The sequence below is a fragment of the Phaethon aethereus genome, assembly GCF_964289735.1.
Source record: "Phaethon aethereus genome assembly, chromosome: 2".
Classification (NCBI taxonomy): Eukaryota; Metazoa; Chordata; class Aves; order Phaethontiformes; family Phaethontidae; genus Phaethon; species Phaethon aethereus.
Window position 1 is genome coordinate 123,915,646 of NC_138582.1, and position 22,713 is coordinate 123,938,358.

The 22,713-nt window shown below is 41.6% G+C and overlaps 1 protein-coding gene across 1 annotated transcript in view; it reads left to right on the forward strand.

Moving 5' to 3' along the window:
* The window catches only part of CPNE4 (copine 4), a 206,273-nt gene extending 184,132 nt beyond the window's left edge, over window positions 1–22,141 (forward strand). Inside the window, exons 12-15 of the mRNA XM_081996851.1 lie at window positions 6,646–6,697; window positions 12,557–12,690; window positions 14,888–15,124; window positions 21,681–22,141. Coding sequence (XP_081852977.1) covers window positions 6,646–6,697; window positions 12,557–12,690; window positions 14,888–15,124; window positions 21,681–21,812 — 555 coding nt within the window. The 3' untranslated portion in view covers window positions 21,813–22,141. The remainder of the gene's footprint in view (window positions 1–6,645; window positions 6,698–12,556; window positions 12,691–14,887; window positions 15,125–21,680) is intronic.
* The last annotated feature ends 572 nt before the right edge of the window (window positions 22,142–22,713 follow it).

A 22,713-nucleotide genomic window follows, 5' to 3' on the forward strand; every position in this document is an offset into this window, starting at 1 on the left:
GGAGAAATGACTCCCACTGCCAAGGGTTTCTAAGTAACCTTAGAACCTTTCTAACGAGAGCCTCCGCACAAGTTAAGATAGCTTCCTTATAAGTCTAGATGAAAGCTGACCAGCGTATGCATGGCAGTAACTCAGTGAGGGAAGGCCAGAGGTAATCAGCCTGATAAAAACAGTAGGCAAAGGAAGTGGATCAACTGGATTCAGGTCTAAATCATGTCATGCTCGGTCACAAGCTGTGGAAGAATGAGGCCTGTAACTCACTATTCAGCATGAATCAATGCTAACAATGCTATTTAGCATCAGCTGAAAGCCACTGCTTTCAGGCTGGCCATAAGGTGTAAATTTTTTTGCCAAGGATTCCTTGGTGCACTAGACCACATGGCAGAAAGGTGTCCATTTGCGGTGTTGTCAAACCAGTGCCTTGGTTTCATACTGTCTTGAGCTCCTGCCAGTAGCCTGGGATGGCTGCCGGAGGGCAGTATCCACCCGTCCGTTTAGTGAGATTCTAGCCTCCTCACATCCTTTTACATGCTACAAGAAAAGCAGCATTTGCTATGCCAACTATTATTCTCCGTGGAAAAATACCACCCCCCGCCATTTTACGTTAGCACTTCAAAACAATGTCAGCATCAACCTCTGCAGGCTCTTCATGAATCTCTTGAGGTTGAGCCCCTTTATAAACATGTTTTTATATATGCTTTCTACAGAATTTCCATTTCAAGAGCACATCACTATGTTACGCTGACTTTATTTTCCCTCATTTCAGCTCCAAATGAAACACTTCAGCTGTTAGCAGAAAAACAGCAGTTTCTTAGTGGCATAAGGAATCTGTGGGAGTGAACGAAGCAAGACATGCCATATATAACATTCCTCATCAGTCTAGAGATCTTTCAACTAATATTTGGCAATATGATCCTTTTTCCCCAAGGCCTGACAAATACATCACCCTGCTCCTTGATCTAAGTAAACCTCTGAGAGCAAACTCTCTTGCGTTTCTATCACATGAAACCTGCAGAACATGCCGGTTATTCCACAGCAGTGTCTCCAACCCATCACTTTTTTTTTGCAATGAGAAGTTTCTGAGTTATGATGTATGATGTAAAGTGAAGAGGTGGCAGATAGTAGGGACTCAGACACTGTTGCAAAAGGTCACAGTGAAGAGGAGGAAAGAAAGCTGAACTGCACACACTAATTTCTTAGCAGGCGGAACTCAAAGGAGTTGAAAAACCACACAGCAGCACAAAACTTACTGTTAAAATGAAAAGAAAGTTAGAATTGTGTCAGCCCCGTGCCAGGTGTATTGCCCATAATGAAGTGTTCTTTCCTAAAGAAGAATTGCAGGCTGACACCTGAATAGGTACAAGACAACTTGCAGTTTGTTTTAAGACAGTCCTGCAGTTTTAATAAAAGCTTCATTCACTGCTTGTGCTGGGAAGAGTTTCTGGGGTGAACCTCGCTGCAGTTGCAGCAGCAGTACGACCTGCACCGTCTGGTTTGCAGGACAGGTAAGGGACCTGAGAAGTGCTGTGGTCTTTGTGATTCCTAAACTTCTCAGGAGCTTGAGGGCAAAAATAGATGCAAATCTGACAAAAAAGAACGAATGGAAGGATGTGTAACAGACCAAGGGAAAAAACAGGATTCATCACCTTATCCACGCAACTTGGATTTAGACGTGGAAACTGGGCAGCATGCTCAAAAATCAAGTACAAAGGAAAATAAATGACCAAGCTTTGCCAAGCAGAAATGTCTACAATGTGGTCTCAGCCAGAGACACAAGCTGTCCAGCTCCCAAACTATTTGATTAATGAGCATTCTGAAAATAATAACTTTTGAGAATTGGTTCTTTAAATTTGCTAGTGTCTTAAACTTTTGCAAAATATGCAGGCATTCCATATTTAATTTTCAGACTGGCAGTAGCTTAATAGCGTTCAGTTTATTCACAGATAAGTGGTCAACATTGTGCATCTCAGCATTTAGGCTTGTGTGCATCTATTGTTCATGGATTCTTGACAATGTCTATTTAAACTGGTAAGAAAGCATTCCTAAATGTGCCTGAATTTGTCAGATTGTTTGTCAAGTAGTCCCAGTGCCATCACCGTAGAGGTTTCTGGAAAGCTGGAGCTATTTGGGACAGAGAGGTTAATTTAAATGAATTCAATAACCCAGAGAGGGAAAAAAAGGATTACTAATTTTCAGAATTCAGGCATCCATATTCAGCATTTGCAAAATGAATGAAAAATGTGGTTTCTGAGTCAAAGCAGCTTTTTTTTAAAAAAATGGAAGTTCAGTTAGAGTAAAAGGGGTTTAAAAAAATGTGGAGGCCAAAATGGAATAACATGTTTTGATGCAACTTAAATAAAATGCCTTTGTGGGTTTTTATTATGTGTAAGATTCCAAGGTAGGGGTTTTGTTTGTGTTTTGAGGTTTCTATCTGAGTCCTGAAGACTTTTTTTCAAAAGAAATCTCAAAAATTCTCATTAATTAGGGAATTCTCCTTTCCTTTCAACCTTAATTAGAAACTTATTTTGCAAGAGCCATGCTATGAGGATGAATTTCATTACATCCCAATATGAGGGAAATAAGCTACCTGCTACATTAAATCAAAGTGACTTTTCTACTAAACCGGTCATAAGCATGTGGAAGTACAGTTATGATTCTTGCAAGAGTCTCACATTGATGGACAACTGCCTTTCTGTATGCAAGTGCTTGTCACTGTGTATGTACAGGCAATGGAGGCATTGTACAGTGGTTAAAAAAATTGCTATAATCTCTTTTAGCCAAAATATTTTAGACTATTTAGTTTATATATCCTCAGAAATGCTGTCATCGTAATCTACATCATGTTGTATGGTAAAGCTACTTACTTTTCTTGTTAAAAACCTTGAAGAAATTACCTGGGAAATAATATGTTCGTGGTGCAGCGAGTCCTGGACAGCTGTGTTTTAATAATTCCACACCCATGATGGTATCTGCTAAATAATTTATCTCGAGTCCTGCAGAGGGAAAAGATTAATACATAGCCAAGTACAGGTAAACGTCCTTAGAAGCTTTGAGTGGTGTTTAGTGCAGCACCCCAGGTAATGCCAGGCTGATCACATGCAATCACCTCCGCACCCCAGAATTTCTCTCTCCTTTCCTTCTATGGATTGATTTTATGGGTTGATGTTAAGAGAGAGGAGGAGGGATGAGCAGAGGGGCAGCTCCATATGTGAAACTTAATCCAGGGCCCGTGACACAATCAGTTCTGCGAGGACATTCCTTATTGCGAGGCTGACTTCCACCGCCCACCACGGGCTGCAGTTCTTTGCAAAGCTCTCTGTGCGAGGCACTAATGTAAAGCAGTCACTCTGCGTTTGCGTGGCTTGACATATCCCAGGATTTCCTGCTAGATTGATCCATCATACAAACCACCCCAGTGTATTACATAAACATGCTGGCTTCTGAATAGCCAAGCGTCTTCTTGTTTCCTCTGAGGATTTCCCAGTCTTCAGCATCTTAGATGTTCACACTTTTGCCTCCTTTTCCCCATTAGTTTATCAGTTCTGGGAGTGCATAAGGGCTGTGTCATTCAGTGTCAGAAAGATGCCATTTAGTATACCAGCTTTTGGTCCTCTGTCACCAGCATGATTTACCTTTCAGTCACAAAAGCCCTTGCACATTTAATTAAAAAAAAAAAAAAAGAAAAAAAAAAAGGAGGCTCATTACCTTGCACTGTTTTGAAAACCAAAGCATTGAATGTTTCATCCAAACCACGTTTTGACACAGATGGGCTTCACATGGAGTCCTATCAGGTAGCAGCCCACGTTCAGCCAGGCCTTCGGTACATGTCATGGGCTGGTTTGGCCCTTCTTGACTTCTGGCCACCACAGGGGAGACGGCACAGGGGCAGGTTGAAGCACAGCTGGTCTTACTGACCAGAGTGGGGAATGAGTTCTGAGCATTTGGAGAGAAGCTGCTTTAAAAATATCTGCTGTTGACTTGCCTTGGGTGATGATTTCCTATTTGTGAACCATCACTGAGCTGCTCAAAGAACTTCTCTCCTTCACATTGTATTTAAACCTTGTTTAAATTGTGATATATCATTCAGAGAGTATAGGAAACAACCCACTACTTCTGCACATTCATTGTGTTTCCTGTCCTGCCTTCAGCATCCATTTTAACACTGTTAAATCAGGATGACAATGTGAGAGGGCCACTTGCTTTGGGAGGATAGCAGCCGTTGCTCAGACAGTATTATTTTTTTGATCATTGTGCACACTTACTAGACTTGGGATTTCCTTATTGGCCTAAACCATTGTCTACCTTTTTCTTAAATAACAGTCTGAGTGCCATAGCTCTGAACCAGATAAATTGTTTTCATAGTGTGATCCTGAAAGAGGTATAGCAACAAAAGCATACAGCCCGTGGTTGCATGTGAGATTAAGATACTGTATTCATAGCTCTGGAAAAGAACTGCGATACTACTTTAGCTATAATCTCAAATGCTTTTGGGATAAAGAAATAAAATCACTGAAGAGGCATGGTGTTGGAAGAATCAGCTTGCAATACATAACCATGCATCCCCATCCTTCTTGCTCTTGAGATACAGTTAATATGAAATACAAAAAGCCTAAAGGAAGAAGAAAGGCTATTGAACAATAAAAAAATCATCAATGAGTGAAAACTCACATAACTGTTCTTGACAGCTGAAATTACCTTTGGCCTGCCGCTGGTCATGAGACTGGCAGATACCAGCTGGACAAAGTGTGCCGAGAGACGTACAGAGCAGCCAGACAGAAGGGCTCTGGAGCACCTCTGAAGCATATCTGACAGCCCTGCTCTTCTGTGACTGCTCAGTGAGGAACAAGTAGTGACTTTCTGCATTATATTCCATGGCCAAGTAGGGTAGCCTGAAAGGCCCACGTTAAAACCCTCTGTAAGAGACAACTGATGCTTGGTGTAGGCATACCAAATTCCTGGCTGGGTTGAGGTGGCTGCAGACTCTTAGTGAGTTTTTGCTTCAGTCCTTTCACATCATAGTAGAAGTCCTGCTTTATTTAACCTCTTAATAGGTAATTGTAGGTATCACTGTGGTGGGAAAGGCCGGCGTATGATGGGGAAATGCAATTTTTCTATGAGAAACTCTCTGTGGCAGTAATTAGCCAGCTTACACCACTTCATTTTTACACAAGCTTCTCTGTAATCGCATATTTGATCTATGGGTCTATTAGTCATAGACCAGTTTCCGTACTGTGCTGTGACGTCGTCTAAACTAGCAAATAAAACAGTGACATCCAGCAAATAAATCGCTTTCTGTAAATAATCCAGGTTCCACTGTACAGCGAGTAAACATATTGTTTTCCACATGAGTAGGCTGCTGGCACTTCTGAGGGTCCTACAGAGATCTATAAAGCCTCAAATGTATGTAGTTAACTGGAGCTAGCTCCAATTGGAGTTAGCTATATTAATGCCTTCATGAATCTGGGATGATATACCCGAGTTCAACTTAAGTTATGCAAATCGCCTGCTTAACTCTCAGCCATATCCACTTTCCACTTTTTGCAAACCAAGAAAATACATATATATATACACATTGTGCATTGCAAGACAAAAGCTGGGCTTAATTCAAGACAATTTAAGACCAATAGGAGAACTAAGAGACTGCGCTTCAGAGCTGAAGGGATTAAAAGGAACCAAGCCTCCTCGGTGATCAAGAAAAGGAGCAAAAAGGAATCTGGAAAAAAATGCAGGCGAGAACAAACCTTAAAACCAGAAAAGAGCATCTGAAGGAAGTTTTAGTCCCAACAGATTTCTGCTGTGGATGCAGCTTTCTAAGTGAGAGACAGATAGAGGAAGCCTGGGACCTGAGACTTATAATTGCCTTGCATTATCTGTGAATACAGAAGTCTTGCATTATTTTCCCAAGCCACTAAAGATACAATACATTGTTTTATTAGAAAATCAGCAACCTTTTTGTATTCACAGTCATTTCCCTTAGAAAATAGCTCTGTAGTATTTTACTACAGATAAATTTCAGGAAAAACAAGAGGCTTCAGTTTTTCTCTTATTAAATTCCCCCCAGCGTAATCTAACTTCTTAACCAGCTTAGACCCTTTACATCTCTTACATTATTATTTCACAGTGGGTCCGGGTGACTTCCTTGATCTCTTTGGAGAATGAATTATTTTCCCAGTACCCCCATGGCCTTCGAATGAGGAACTGTTCACACATGTGAGTGCAGGATTCAGAAGGGAGCTGAGCTTCTGCCGTCAGTGCTGTATCACAACCTTCTTTCTCTCTCCTGCAGTCTGAGATGGAGCTAGGGAGGGCTGGTGTTCGAGTCTCCTCAGCAATGGAGCTCTCTTCTGTGCCTGGCATTGATAGCCCAATCCTGACACCGTACCTATGTCATTTCTCATGTGCTTGGGTGTTCTTCTTTGTGCTGTTTTTTTCTTGGGTTTGTTGTTGTTATTGACAAGTTTGATTCCAGTTTTGCCACTTTGTTTCTGCGGGGAGTTCCAGCTGGGGCTGTATTTCACACTTAATGGCTGAAAGCTTGAAAGATCTCTGGTTTAGCACAGGAGGAATGTAAAGGCTGCTTAACCGCAAGTTCTCTTGGAATATTTTTTCTGAGTACAATCTTCTCTTCTTTCCATTTATCTGCAGGTCTCTCATGATTTTGCAATCAATTTCAATGAAGACAACCCGGAATGTGCAGGTAACGCTCACATTAGGACAGGCTGCCTGTCGCGGTTTAACCCGGCAGAAAGCTAAAACAGCCACACAGCCGCTCGCTCACCCCCCATGGGAGTGGTGAACCGCACGGCAGGATCGGGCACAGAATCGGAAAAGAGGTAGAACTCATGGGCTGACATAAAGACAGCTTATTAGGACAGAAAAAAAAAATGATAAAAGAATATCCAAAACAAGTGATGCACAGCACAACTGCTCACCGCCTGCTGACCGATGCCCAGTTGCCTCTCGAGCCACAGCACCTTCCCAGCCAGCTCCCCCAGTTTATATACTGAACCTGACATTGTATGGTATGGAAAATCCCTTTGGCCAGCTGTCAGCTGGGTTCGGGTCAGCTGTTCTGGCTGTGCCCCCTCCCAGCTTCCCGTGTAGCCCGCCTTCTCGCTGGCAGGGCAGCATGAGAAGCTGAACAGCCCTTCGCTGCTCAGCAACAACTGAAAACATCAGCGTGTTATCAACGTTATTTTCATCCCAAATCCAAAACACGGCACTATACCAGCTATCAGGAGGAAAATTAACTCTATATCAGCCAAAACTAGGACACTGCCGTATTTTTGCTGTGTGCAAAATGTGCTTGCATTTTTTTATTGTATCTCTTGGGTATTATTCAATGTGTTTTTTTAAGAAAGCAGCCAGGATTTTCAAAACCTGAGAGACTCGCAGCCATTGGGCTTAGCTTTAGAAACCTTAGAAAGTTCCACACATTTAATTTCCTGAAAAATAGGTCCCTTTGACAGTACTCCATGTTGGACATTCAGCACTTGCACTTCCCCAAATCACTAGCATTTCTGAAAACTAAAGCCGTGTTTTCTAGATTTGTTCCAGACCTTCAGCTACAGCAACATCAGAGGTTGTGCAGCTAAGAAGGGCAGGACATGTAAAAGCAGCCTGTGCACTTCTGTGATCAAAGATTCCCTCAGTTTAGAGCCAGTTTTTTGGCCAGACCTATAGCAACAGTAGCCTGCTGCAAGTCAGCCCAGCGATGTCCAACCCCAAAGGGTCAGGGCAGCAACTGTGGATTACTGTGGTAGAAGGAAGAATACTTTCATGACAGCAAATGCAGCATAAGATATCGGTGTGTTCTAGCAACAATCACTAATCCTCGGTAGTCAGAGGCCAGATTCAAGTAGCAGACCTTGCTGTGTCTTGTATTTGTAAGTGAGGTCTGCAGTGATTGATGCTGTCTTTCTAGAACCTCCTGCCACAATTCACATATTTTGTAAAAGGTGAAAATAACAGGACAATAATCTCTGAACAGTCAACAAGTAATCCCAGACTAACACTTATTTGAGAGTCTTGGTCAGATGATTGTTGCTGTCTAAAATCCACAGGTTGTTATTCTTCCTTATCCTTCTGCTACCTTCCAAACACTGAAATTGGTGTTTCAGAAAGCTCTTCCTGTTCAATTTTCGAGTTGCTCCATTCAGCCCTTCTCAGGCTTATTAGTGGCTTGCTTTCAGACATATTCAATGGAATGTGTTCAGGATGAGAATTAAAATGCCAAGAAATGAAGTGAGGAAAGGAAAAGAGGACAAGCAATTCAAATGAAAGAGAAATTAAAAGAATTTGGAGTTCATGCATCTTAAATGCAAGACCTCTGGTTTTGGTTCAGTGGGCATTCCTGCTTTGTTGTTGTGCTCAGATTGTTGGACTGCCCCAGTCTCTGTAGGTCATACGCTTGAAATGTAATTGGGCATAAGTCCTACAGCTGCTTCATGAGTTGTTCACACAGCTTTTCACATTGCTTTTAAGGAGTTAAAAGAAGCATAAATTACATGTATGTCTCTAGATGTGCCTGTAAGCTTGTGCGCCAGCTTGAAATTGAGATTTTAGTCACGCTGAGGCTGTGGGGATAAGGTGGGGAAGCAAAACAGACCTCAAAATTTTGTCTGGATCATCATATTTTAAAATATGTTAATTTGCCTGCTTCCAAACACAGGCACAGTGGCATCTACACAGGGCCCAATCTGTTTAAAACATCTCGGTTAACAATAGCGAGCATTAGGTGATAAGATATTTATGCCTGTAGTGTTGAAATAGAACTTCATTTCCCAGTCTAAATGCAGGACATTGGTGACCTTCTGCGTACCTCAGAAAAAAAGCCCTAACAGTCCATGCAAAGAACACTTTTTTTTTCATCCCCCTTTTGCTGCCTCTTTTGAGTCCAAGGCTAATTCTTTTATCACACTGACACTGTTATATAATGACTTTTATTGATTGACTGGTACTTGAAAAGGCTGTCGCATCTATGTAGTGCCAGCAGCAGGTCTGAGGTTGGACAGACAAACCCTCTGCAAGTAAAGAAATTGCTATCCAGACCATACTATGTATGCAAAATAAAATGTAACAATGAAAATGAAAGGAGATTAAAAAAAAAAAGGAAGGAGCTGCTCTATGAGCTTTGCCTTGGCTTATGTCATGTAATATTTATTATGTATTTAAACTTTATTTGGTTCTTTGCATAAGATTCAGTTATCTGGTAAGTTAACCCATCACCTAAAAGGAGTTCTAGGGCTAAGAAGCCATAAAAAGATGGTTGCAGCACAAAAGAAGGCCAGGGAAGGAATTTTGCAGCATTTGCACATGCATCTATGAGATATAAAAAGTACTTCTTTGTCCTAAATGATACCATTTAAAATAATATCCATCTGGATGAAAGCAAGAAAAGGAGACAGATCAGAAAACGTGGTGTTTAATCATCTGCTGCAGCTTGCTCGTCACATGCCTGTCATGGATGCTTGATTAGTTCCTACCACCAACTGTTCTGTGATGTTTTCTAGGTGCTCTGGCTGTATTAGGTGACACAGAGAGCAGTAACACCAGCGTGTCATGTGAAGAGAGGATGCAAGAGTGAGAGGGAGATAAAGTGCTTAGTGACCATACGATTTTTCCTTGTAATGTTTAGCATACTTGCCAGAAAACAAAGGAGAATTGCTGAAGAGTATCTTGCTTTAAACCAAGAAACAGAGGTTGGATCCAGTATAAAAAGTATGAGTGGTTTGCTTTTTAGGAATGAAATCCCTTTCTTTGTGGAAGCAGGAGGCTTTCACTGGCACAAAGTAGTGTGAAGCATCACTCTACATTGCATAAGGACTGTGTTAAGAAATGAAGAACACTGGAATACATAAAGTAGAGACATCCTCACCTTTCCTCCCCTATTACCATTTTCACTGTAGAAAATTTTAGTATTTATAGCCTTATATTTAATATAGTATAGTATATTTATAATCTTAGTGCTCAGTCTTTATTGTCTGAGAAGAAAGTGGCAATCTCTAATCTGAATTAATGCTTCTACACATGCATGCATTTTACATGGATCTCAAATGAATATATACGTATGTATACACTGTATTTCATCAGAGCTATTGAAAGTGGATTCCAATTAAAAATTTAAAGAGCTGAATTGTGAAGACAAATGCACATTGGCTCTCCCTAAAATAAAGGAGTCCAAGAAAAGTAGGCTACAAAGTAAGCCACTCACATATCCTGTTGTATTTGGATATATAAGGACAGTAGCTATTTCTAAAATATATTAATCTGAGATAGTGAACAAGACATTAAGTTTCTAGAACATGTTTTTTTCTAAGATGAAAGCAACTTTCTGACATGCTACATCTGTGTGGAATGCATGGAATAAGGTTTATCTCATACTATTTTAATGCATAAGAAAAGAAACACAGTGTATCTTGTCATCAGCTTAGGGAAGATTTATGAGGCCTTCATGCAAGATCAGTAAGTATATGTAATGAACTCCTTAGCAGGTTTAAAATTGGGAGTTAACAAAAGGTCAATTTTGCGATATGTAACTTAGTCACTGGAATTACCAAAGGAAATTTTGTAACATTACTTTACATTTTAGCCAATCATAGCTATAATCGGAGCATGTTCTTTTGTCTGCGAGTGCTGCAACGGAAAAACATGTTTGTAACTATCTATAAAGCAAGAAGACTGCATTCTCCACCAATTTTTCATAGGAGGTTCAGGTGTATCGTTGTAAAGCAATTACAACTCCCTGTGATTTCATAACTAACCGGTCTGCACCTATATATCCCGTACACATGACTGAGTAAAATCTCATGAGTCAGCTAGACTCAGTGCAAACTGAAACTGGCTTAGGATCTTACTGAAGTCATTTCATTGTTGAGCATCCTTTACAAAGCTCTTCAGTCTACCACTTTCTTTCCAACTTTAGACCTCTAATCCTTTAGGTCTGGTAAGCTGAGAGTTCTGAATGTGGAGGCTAATGTGCATCACTTCACGAAATCCTCTTCTCAATGATTGAAAACACCAATTTCCATTTTGTGATCTGTCAAGTGTGTCAGCAGAAGTCTGTTCTCCTTGGTCTGGCTATATATCCTGAAATGAAAAAGCCAAAAATAGCTAGTTCTCCATCAAAATTTCTTGACTACAGCTCATTTTTCTGTAGACTACAAAGCATCCTGCTGTTTCTTCCAAGATTTCACAGCTTTTGGTCATAGTCGAATTCAACTTGTGAGCAATTATGCAAATTCACCCTGAAAAATTATTTTCTTAGCACAGGGGAGTCAACTGTATGAGCTTTAATAAGCAAGTGCCAGGTCCTGCACTTTGGTCACAACAACCCCATGCAACGCTACAGGCTTGGGGAACAGTGGCTGGAGAGCTGCCCGGAGGAAAAGGACCTGGGGGTGCTGGTTGACAGCCGGCTGAACATGAGCCGGCAGTGTGCCCAGGTGGCCAAGAAGGCCAACAGCGTCCTGGCCTGTATCAGAAATAGTGTGGCCAGCAGGAGTAGGGAAGTGATCATGCCCCTGTACTCGGCACTGGTGAGGCCGCACCTCGAATCCTGTGTTCAGTTTTGGGCCCCTCACTACAAGAAGGACATTGAGGTGCTGGAGCGTGTCCAGAGAAGGGCAACGAAGCTGGTGAGGGGTCTGGAGCACAAGTCTTATGAGGAGCGGCTGAGGGAACTGGGGTTGTTGAGTCTGGAGAAGAGGAGGCTGAGAGGAGACCTTATTGCTCTCTACAACTACCTGAAAGGGGGTTGTGGCGACCTGGGTGTTGGTCTCTTCTCCCAAGTAACTAGCGATAGGACAAAAGAAAATGGCCTCAAGTTGCACCAGGGGATGTTTAGATTGGATATTAGGAAAAATTTCTTCACCGAGAGAGTGGTCAGGCATTGGAACGGGCTGCCCAGGTCGGTGGTGGAGTCACCATCTCTGGAAGTACTCAAAAAACGTGTGGATGTGGCACTTCGGGACATGGTTTAGGGGGCATGGTGGCGCTGGATTAATGGTTGGACTTGATGATCTTGAAGGTCCCTTCCAACTTTAGTAATTCTGTGATTCTGTGATTCTGTGGTATTTGGAAAGATGTCTGAATTCCTTACAGCTGTAGGATGTAAGCACAAAGGACAAATTTGTTGGTAACTACCCTGACAAACCGAAATAAATACTTAGCTGAAGAGGAGCAGAGAGAAGTGTTGAAGTGTTTTTAATTTGTGTCTACCCTTTTAGCATGAATCTTAGCTGGTGATCAGGAAGTGATCACTTACACCTTGAACAGAGAAGGATGGAAGCTATGGCATTACAAGCTGATACCTGGAAAACTGACATTAAAAACTGCTGGGAAGGAGAAGCATGGTATAATGAATTATATATTACAAACTAGATTCAAGGCAGCTAGGGACAGCTTCTCGGACTTTATCTGGAGTTGTTAGTCCTTACTAATCATGTGATATTTTGAATTTATTCATTAAAAACCCACCTTTTATTTACATTTTAAACAAGCATGACATTGGTGATGTGCTTGACATTTATTTGCCTTTTGTGGCTTTTCATGCCAGGAATACAAGGTGTTGTGGAGGCTTATCAGAGCTGCCTTCCCAAGCTGCAGCTGTATGGGCCAACAAACATTGCTCCCATCATCCAGAAGGTGGCAAAATCAGCATCTGAGGAGACCAACACCAAGGAGGCCTCGGTAAGGATATAATGTTGTGTTTGGCTTTTTTCTTGTCTTATGGTGGATCCCTTGTAGGCCATCAAAACAAGGCCTTTTCATGTATGGGAATCATGCCTTCACAGTTTTAACTGTCTTCATAGACGGCAGCTTGCGCCTGTGTCAGCTGGAGCAGTGTATCTAGCCTTTATAGCTTCAGTAGTCACAACTTTAAACTCTTCCCCCACTGTTCTGTTTCCTGCTTTTAGAGCAGTTTTACTGTAACATACCCAGTTCTTCACCGTGGAAACATAAATGGCACCACTAAGGTTACAAAAATGTAGGGGCCAAGCCTTAAAAGTGTTGATCATACAAGGAGATGAGTTCCCTCCAGTTTATCCAATTTCAGGTCTCTTGCAGAGGCTGTACTAAAACTTTTCTGTTCAACTAGGGGATTTTTACAACCATTCCTTTGAAAACTACAGTGATGGAAGTTTCAATTTGCTATTACCAACATGGACTATTATGTGCCTTTTAGAAATCAGGAGACAAGCCTTTTAGCCTGCATCTGATACAAAACTCATGACAGGCTCTTGGGCTAAAAGGCTTAAGCATAGATTGTGTTTTAAATTTACATCTTTGAAATGGATTAGGCTTATTTTTATCTTGCCTTCTAGACAGAATGAGAGAAAGGGAGAATGAGAGAATTGGAGAGAGTAAGTGAGCGAGTAGGTCTGAAACATTTACAAGAGCAGTGCTGTGGGAGTCAAGGATGTAAGAGAGGGCTTGTATACTGCAGCAAGAAAAATGCCTATGTATAGGAACAGAATAGAGCTGTACATTGGCATGCATCTCATCACCAGGCCTGGAGCTTTTTCTAAACTTTCTCCACGTACTTAGCCTTTTTTTAAGTCCTATTAAGGCAGCAGTTCCCAAACATTTCTGTTCATGAGTCTGGACTTGTGATTGTCACTCCAGTGCTGTTTCCAGGATCTTGATACTATTTAGAGTCCCAGTCCTAAAAAGGGAAATTGCTGTGTTTGAATTTCCATACTCACCTAATCCTGAGGTGGCTCACACTGTTCCCAGTGATGCCTCTGAACTAGTATGTCATATTAAGTTGCTTCATTCTTCTAAACCTAAGCTTCCCCGCTTTCTCTTTGAAAAACAAATTAATTTACAGCATGAGTCTTCCAGATAAAGTTTTCTCCCTGCGTGTTTTGTTTTATTCATGGCAGGAGGTGATGAACAGAACTCTGTGTGAGTTTATATAGCTGTGTATACACAAACCTTAATGATGTTTTTTTGTTGGAATTGCTTGTGCAGAGTGACCAAATTCTATTACCTATTTAATTTTCCTATTAATGCACATTTGTTAAAGGACTCCGGCTGCCTAACAATTCATAAAGGCTCCAAGTGAGAGTCACTCTTCCCTATTACCAAGTGAAGATGTCATAGCCTATGATCCCAGTCCCAGTGGGCTTTGGAGTTTTGAGAAAGAAATGACGAGCACACAAAATTGCTTGCTCTGCTTTAGAGAATGAGAAAACCTCTCTTCAGGGCTCTGTATGAAGCACCTGAAAATGGACGTATATCTCCCTGCACACACCCTTGCTCCCCTCAGGGACCCCGTTACTCTGCAGAATGCAGTAGACCTGCCATGGTGGTGTGCTTCTCCCACAGGCACCAGTGGATCATCCTCCAGTTTGCACCCATCCCACTTGCCTGTTAGCAAAGCTCCTCTGCAAAGTGCTGTCATAACCTCCCTGACAGCTCTGCTGCAGGCTTGTAACGCTTCAATACCCCGTTCCTCCCTGCCTCCCACTGGTTCCCAAAGGGAAAAAAATGTAATCGGAAACTGTCAGCAGAAGTGATTGTGCAGCAGATGGAAAATAGGGCTAGTGAGCATCTCAGGACTATTCCAGACTTCCCACCCAAAGTCCTGACTGTCCCAGCCCTAGCAGCTAGAAACACCCTTTTCTACATTGTGCATCCCTTGGCTCCCTCCAGCTCCTGGAAATTACCAGAACTAGAGCTAAACTCCAGAAGAGGAGAAATTAGTAGCTGAGGGGTTTTGGATGGGAAACACACTTAACCTTTGAGTCACTATAAAGGCTCTTTTCTATTTAAAAAAGTCCATGAGTGAGTTCCCAGAAACACTTTTATACTGGAAAAGGGCAAGCAGCTTTGGAAGATTAACTAACGATATAATTTTTCACTTCTTGTCCAACAACTTCAGCAATATTTCATCTTGTTGATTCTGACGGATGGCGTCATCACAGACATGGCTGACACCAGAGAGGCCATTGTCCATGCCTCTCACCTTCCCATGTCAGTCATCATCGTCGGGGTGGGGAACGCCGATTTTAGTGACATGCAGATGCTGGATGGTGATGATGGGATCCTGAGGTCTCCCAAGGGCGAGCCTGTGCTTCGAGACATTGTCCAGTTTGTGCCATTTAGGAACTTCAAACATGTAAGCTGACTTTTCCATCCATTTCAGAGAAGGGTGAATGTATATAACATAGAGTGAACGATCCCTGGGGCTGGGCCTAAGTTTGGATGGGCATGAAGTGTTTAGTAAGTCTATGCCATTATTATGTCAGAAATGGAGGGGAAAAGGAATACAGAATGAAATGTGCTCCATTAGTGAGATGGTGAGGGTGGGGAAGGAAGAGATGAGGCAGAATCCATGTGCCTCTTGTGGTGCCAGTCCTTACTTCCACTTTCGCCCTGATTTTAGGTTGGTCACCCTCCCTGGCTTTTTTTTCCTAGTGTCTCTTTTCCATTCTTTTTGCATCTGTTCTGTTAGGTCTACTGTATTCTGCTTTCCATCCCTTTATTTCCACAGGCAGCTGAAGTGGCTGTGAATTTGTACCTACAGTGTTCCCCAGGAAGCTGTTTCCATATTGAAATTTAGGTCCCTAAATTCTTAAAGGCGGGACTATCCACCCACAGCATCCTGCTCGCCTTCAAACCCTTTCCCCAGATACCATACAATAACAGAACCAAGAAAGTGGTGTTACTAAGAGCTTCCCTGTGCCCTCAGCCTGAGCCAGCATGGTGTAGGAGGCACTCTGTAAGATAGCAAAGGACAGACCCATCATTAAGTTGCCAGATTTGAAATAATGCCTGGGCCATGTACTTTTATCCTCAGTCACCTGCCCTACATTGCAGCATCTGTCCCAGGGACTTTTTCAGCAGCTGGGTAGAGACTGTGTTCACCCACAGAAGGAGCTTCCCCCACACAGCTGGGTCTTTCAGGGCCCTTTTCCTCCATATGGAATATGGAGGTGTGAAATGGCCGTCGTGTTCCTCTGCGATACCGGTCACATCACTTTCCCTTTGTTTTTCCATCTTTCCCTCCCTCCCTTCCCCTCATTCTTTCTGTTATATTTAAGTGGTTCTCCGGACTGTTTTTTTGCTCACCCCAGTGTCTAGGAGACGGATATCCTTGGTATTATTTGATTTGAAAATGTCTTTACCCCACAGTATAACTGACTCATTCTCCTCATGAGATTGCCCTTTCCAACCTGCTCACATACACTAGTGATCCTCAGATCTGGATTTGCCACACAGAAATTTTCAGTTCTGGGCTGGTTTTGGTCTGCATATGGGTTTGCAGTGCTTACATTTCTTTAGTTTTTCTAGGCTTTTTGTTACCACAGGAGTTCTTTTTCTTTTTGCTACTTCTAAAATGCCTTCATTTTATTTTCCACTTCTCAAGAGTTGTTCTTTTTTCTCTCTTCAAAATACAATTCTGACATAGTTGTCTTAGATCTAGACACACTTCTTACTTTCGCAAACTCTACTGAGTGAAAGAAGCAGACTTGTTCCTCTTTTCCCTCTATGTAAAGAATGGAGCCTCATGTGGTGTAAAACTCACCTTGTGCTATTAGCACCACGTTACCATGCCAGACGGCTGCAGATTTGCCGCTGAATTATAGATACGTACCTTTCTATGCTGACAGTGCCCCTCAGTCACCTATTAAGTATCTGCTGAAACAAAGTATGAGGACAACCCGCTCACAGCTTGTGATTCTCCTTCATCGGGTAATCACAAGTGTGTACTGCTGCACTGTAGTCTATTGTAAAAGTGTGGAGAGGCAAGTTATTTCTGGGCTAGTGCTAGACCTACTTTCAATTAGTTGAAAACACTTTTCTGCAAGGAACTGGCAAACCCAGCTGTATTTGTTATTTTTGGTTTCATTTTGTGATTTTATAACGAAGTTGAAATCATCCGATTGAATAGATTGACGCTGACAGTTGCAGTTCCGGGCACTGAATATATTGTGCCTCTGGTGTTAACTTGTGAGTGAGTCTATGTGTGATTTTAATTGCTAGCATTGGTCAAATGACAAGCATAAATTATTTTTAGCTGTTTTAGATTAACCTCCCCTGTACTGGGAAAGGATAGCAACCTTAAAAATTTATTGCTCTTGTTAAATAGTGATATTTTTCTCCCCCTTTCTCTCAGTAGCAGAGATAATATAGATATAGAGATAGATAATTTATTTGCTACATCAGATAAGTCAACGTATCTTACCCAACTTGATATTTAGTCCGTTTCTTGTGATCTTTCAGCATTTCAGCAAATGTCAGTGTAATGGACGAGTGCCAATAACAATGGCCATTTCTGGCTGAGTTTCTTTATTGTCATACCCCAAATAATATCCCTCTCTGAACAAAGTGACATTCACAGCTATCTTGCCTACTTATCCTCAGCACAAACAAAAGACCATGCCTTTTGCATCAACTAGTGAAATGATTTTTCATGGGAAAAATGAATGTGGTGTTTTGATTCAAACTTATTTTCCCCACAGGGAAATGTGGATTTAACATATTTGGGAGATTTTTGTCAGATCAGTTCTGATCAAACACAATAATGACCATAAATCAGTATATTACATTTGACAGCTTTAAGTAAAAGATGTATTTAGTTAAAAATCACATCCCTTTTGTCAATGCACCTTGTGTTTAGTTTTGATATTTAGGTTGCTGAACTATTAAGTAGAAAAAAAAAGTTGAAGGATCTTTTTAGAAAGACTACAAGTCAAGTTGTATAAGGTTTATACGTTTTTCTGATAAATCAAGTATCTATTTATGCCTCAATCTGTATTACGTCTACTACTGATGGAAGGAGGGAAGAAAACATTATTAGTGAGCAATTATTTTTTGTTTTGCTGGAACAGTAAACCGAAATTTATTTGGAGTCAACCCAAACAGTATTTTTTTTCATTACTTCAATTCTCAGGTCAGCCTGGAACTCAAAATCTCATATCTTTCCAAAGAGCTCAAAAATAATCTATCAAAAAGCTGCCCCTGTGAGAAAATTGAAAGGAGGGAGAAGGAAGTTGTAAAAATAACCTATAGAGTGAATACTTTTTGTTTTATAAGTTTGACTTCAGAGACTGTTCTGACCCTGCACAGCATTCATACAGGCATTTAACACATTTCAGTTAGTTACAATTATTCACATACCTAAAACTTCATACCCACTTCAATGTTTTACTGTCCCAAGACCCAATGTGGACAGAAAGCTTTATTATAGGGGTTTAATCTCCTACCTGATGTAGTGTATCAGGAGTACTTCAGTAAAGCACGTTACCTTTTTGGCTCTCTTTAGGGAATAACTTTGAAGACATCAAAATAATAATAATAATTGTAGTGATTCTTGGCAAATCCTGTAGTTGCACAGGCTTCATAAAATCGAGGTAACCGTTACTGTTTAAAAAAGTTGTCCCATTGTAGAGTGGGTGACGTGCAATTCACTACAGGGGAACATAACAAACAAAGGGAAAATATTTTCCCTGACCCCAAGTGAATTTCTTCTCTCTATAATTATCACCACCCCAGCAATGTGAGTGTCCTTCACCTAAAACTGTAGAACAGTGATGCTGACAATCACTGAAACGTAGCTGAAGAAAATCACCTGTCTCAATCCATTTGCAGTCATAATTTAAGAGCTGAAATTCTCTGCCTTTAGGATGCATGATATATTTACTGTGCACAAATCTGATGCCACAGGTAGATTGTATTCCATTCTGCATTGTATTGAATCACAGAGGCTAACAACTGTGACTTAATAACACATATATCACAGAGTGTGGAAAGCACAGCTCTTAACCACTGCAAGGAGCAATGGCTGCACTATGCATTGTAATTAAAGATTAAGCATGGTGAAGCTATAGAACTGAATGAACAGTCATTTGTACTATACACCAATTATCATCATGGGGATTATTTTCCTGCTGCTGGCTGATCTGATTGTTGTGTATTACCCATCAGTTGAGAACTATTCATCTTAAGGTGTTTATTGCTAGGATGCTCTTCAAGCATAGCAGTTAAACAGGGAGAAAACATTACAGTAAAACATTAATGTACCATCTGTGTTAAAAACCCAGCGAAGGTAACCCTTACACAGCACTGCTAAACTAGGGCTGGTTGTTAGCTCGGAAGTTACTGGGTCTGATTCTTACTTACACAAATGCTGCTTTGCAACCATCTGGTCTAGAAGTGAAAGCACTTTACCACCACAAAAGTACGTCAGGTACAGGTGGCCTGAGCCACCAGATGGGAATGCACCCCTAACCACGGTTTTGGGATGCTCCCTACTAGAAAGAGCCCCAGGACTAACAGACATCACCAGCGTGATGAAACTCTGTAACGCAACAGTTGTCCCTGTTCAGACTGGAGCACGGAGTCAAGCCAGCTAGCCCAGGGCACCTCAGTGTGGGGCCACAAGCAGCCTGTGAGCCTGTGGGCGCAGTAAACGTGTTAGCTTAAGGCTCAGTGAAAGGCTCTTTACTTCACATGCACGCTGGGCGAGGAGCGCATCGCTCAGTTGACTCCTCCAGTGGCGGTGATTCCGCCGTGCACCTGAGCCCTGACAGAGCCTGTTTGGAAGGGCTGACTCTTCGTTCAGGAAGAACGGATGTGGCGTCAGAAGAGAGAGAAGCGGCGACGGGAGGTAATGCAGGGAGATGAGTGTTGGCCCAGTGTTCAGACACGTGGACTACACCTGACGCAGAGAAGCTGATGGCAAGTGCTCCTGCCCAGCATTTCTAAAGATAGAGCAGAGTGAAGTTTCCTGATTGCAGCGGCATGCGTGTTCATTCTTCCCCCGCTCCCTGTTCTTACCCTTTATGCAGGGTTGTATTTTTGGTAAGACAGCACAGAGGCGGGCTAAGGCGTACACAACTTTGGCAGGCTCGGAAGATTAAAAAAACAGTAACTCTCAATAGCAACATAGAAATCAGCCATTCGCCTGACTCCAAGGGGTATTTTCTGCTGATTTCAGTGAAAAGTTTTAGGCAGGAACAGGGTAACTGCGGAAAATCACGCATTGCACTTCGAAGGATTAAAATAAATGAGTTCTGTTACTGTGTAACACCTGAGAACAGTTGCTGCGCTGTCATGCAAAGTATGGGCTCTGCTTTGCCAAACTGTTCATGCAGAAATGTTCCAGGCTTTTTTGCCTGCAAATATTTTGGTATAAATGTCGCAGTAAGGAAACAGCAATTCTCTTTATTCGTTACTAATTACATACGTGACTCAAAATACCAAAATACAAAATACAGTTTTGTTTCTGGTTTTGCTAGCGTTATCTTTGTATTTGTAGCATTGTAACATTTGATACTGGAATTTATAATAGCCCAGGGGCTTTCTGCACCCCCAGAGTAGCTTGCCTATGAATAGTTTACCATTGACATCCTATGTAAGCCTAATTTTAAGACTCTGGAAGGACAAGGATCCCACCCATGACATAGAGCAGGGCAATAAGCAGTCAATGCAACTACTTTGTGACATGGTAGTTTTGAAACCTGGCTGACAATATAACAGACAGTGAGGGGGGAAGTGTTCATTAATGTGGGAAAAAGTACTTGGTGTACAGAAGAAATGTGCCCCAGCCACCATTTGAGTTCCCTTGCATCATCTGAGCTGCAATGTGTGATCCATGTGTGCTCCATCTGGAGGTAAACACATTATTTTAAACCTCTCAAACTGACATTTAAGCATTTCGATTTTTACTGCATTTTTGGGGTGGGCTCAGAGGGAACATCGTCAGGCAGGCTGGCTCCGGGGGTCTTGAAATCAGCTCTACCCAAATACTTAGAAACAAGCAAATCCAAAAGATGGGGTAAGAGGGTGCTATTGGGCTGCACGGGAGAACAGGAGTCCAATTTTGTCACTGCTGAATTCAGGGGCTGAGGAAAATCCCTGCAGCACATGCAGGTATCAGTTGCCCACAGGCCCTGCTGCTTAAAACGAAGCATTGTCAGGGTGTGAGGCAGCAACTCTGTGCTGCTGATGGACGGCATAGTTTCTCATTGCACTGAGGGGTAGCCCTCCTCCCTGCCTGTGGTGAAAGCCAGTGGCCATCTCTATATCCAACTCTATATTTCAGGGTCATCAGTTCTTAACTCTGGTTGGCATCCACCATCTATATGTTGCAGGAAGAGCTTTAAAGCCTCCACAAAGCCTGGGATTGAAGCTTTCTCGTGACCATGGTTTAATTCCAATGAAAACAAAATATTTTTTATGGAATTAAGAACTTCCCTAGCCATTAAAACACCATACCAGATCCTGAAGAGCAGGATGGTGATGAAGGCCTCCCTTTTACAGTGATGTCCATTCATGTTCAACTTGAAGCCCTGCAGGGTTCCTTGCGAAGTACTGATGAATGATGTCTTTGCAGCTGTTTTCATCGTGATATGGTGCTCTCCCAGAGTGCAGGGAAGTTCAGTTCACCTGAACTTATAGTTACAGAACTTAAATAGTACAAATGGACCTGAAAAACATGCAGAGCACTTTTGGCTTTAGTGTACTTTCAGGCAGCTACAGCTACATGCCCAAACCAACTCACAGAATGAGTTTCCAGCAACAGTGCCACTCACTTTTTGAGTCTTTTTTGCCTTCCATTTCTGTACCATACTTCCTACCTTGATCTCATGGCAGCAGTGCCTCTAAAACCCACGGCACTTCTAGCAGAGAGACAGGTTAACGCTTGTGTTTTCTACCATTTCCTGCAGGCATCCCCAGCTGCTCTAGCAAAAAGCGTTTTGGCTGAAGTTCCAAACCAAGTCGTGGACTATTACAATGGCAAAGGGATAAAACCAAAATGTATGTCAGAGTATGAGTCTTCCAGGACACTAGCTCCGTGAACCCACCTGCACTCTTTTACAGAATTAAAAAATAGAAATGCTACTGTCTACAACTACTGTACTTAAAAATTAAACAACAAAAAAAAAATAGCACGTTTTGGTGATTTTTAACTAAAATAACCATTTTTTTGCATGTGTAGCCTAAAGGCTTAAATCTGTTAAGCGGTTGTATTGTTGAAAACTTTTTATGAGAAAAAAATCCAGAAAAAAAAGTGAACTCTTTACATTACAGCATGTCGCCTTGAAATAAAAAGTTAACTGTATCTGTTTTTTATACAGGTTTGTTGAAATTTTGCTAAATTTCTTATCTTTACACTGTAAAGCATTTTGAAATATTTATTGAGAGTCGATAGCCAAAATGTCTTTGGTTTAATCTGCTATGAACTGAGAGATTTTTCAAAATGGCAGATGCATGAACTGTATTTTGCATGTTTAAAATAAAAACAACACAGTTTTGCAGCTGTTGTCTTTATTTCTCTGTATGCCACAAGGCTGCCTGCTTTCAACTTCCATATTACAAGAAGAGGGTAATAAAGTGTTTCAAGAGATACCTGGCCTGAAGCATGGGCATTTCTAATGTTAGCAGCTTATAACATGGGCACCCAAACATGCCCACTCAGTCTGTGGCCTGAGTAGCGATTTTTCAAAAGCCTGACAAATCCAGCTTTTATGAAGGGTTCAGCCCGTAACTGTAAACAGATCTGGCTTGGAGGCCATGACCCATCAGGACTGCACATCTTAAAATAAGCCTGCTTAATCCAAATGATCTGGCTGGCTTTCAAACAGGTTGTATTTTGGCTACCCAAATTTATAATCTCTTCTGTTTGGGAATTCTTACTTTGTTTCATTTGTATTTTTTAATCTCACACTCAATATCCAAACACATGTTTTCCAAAATAAA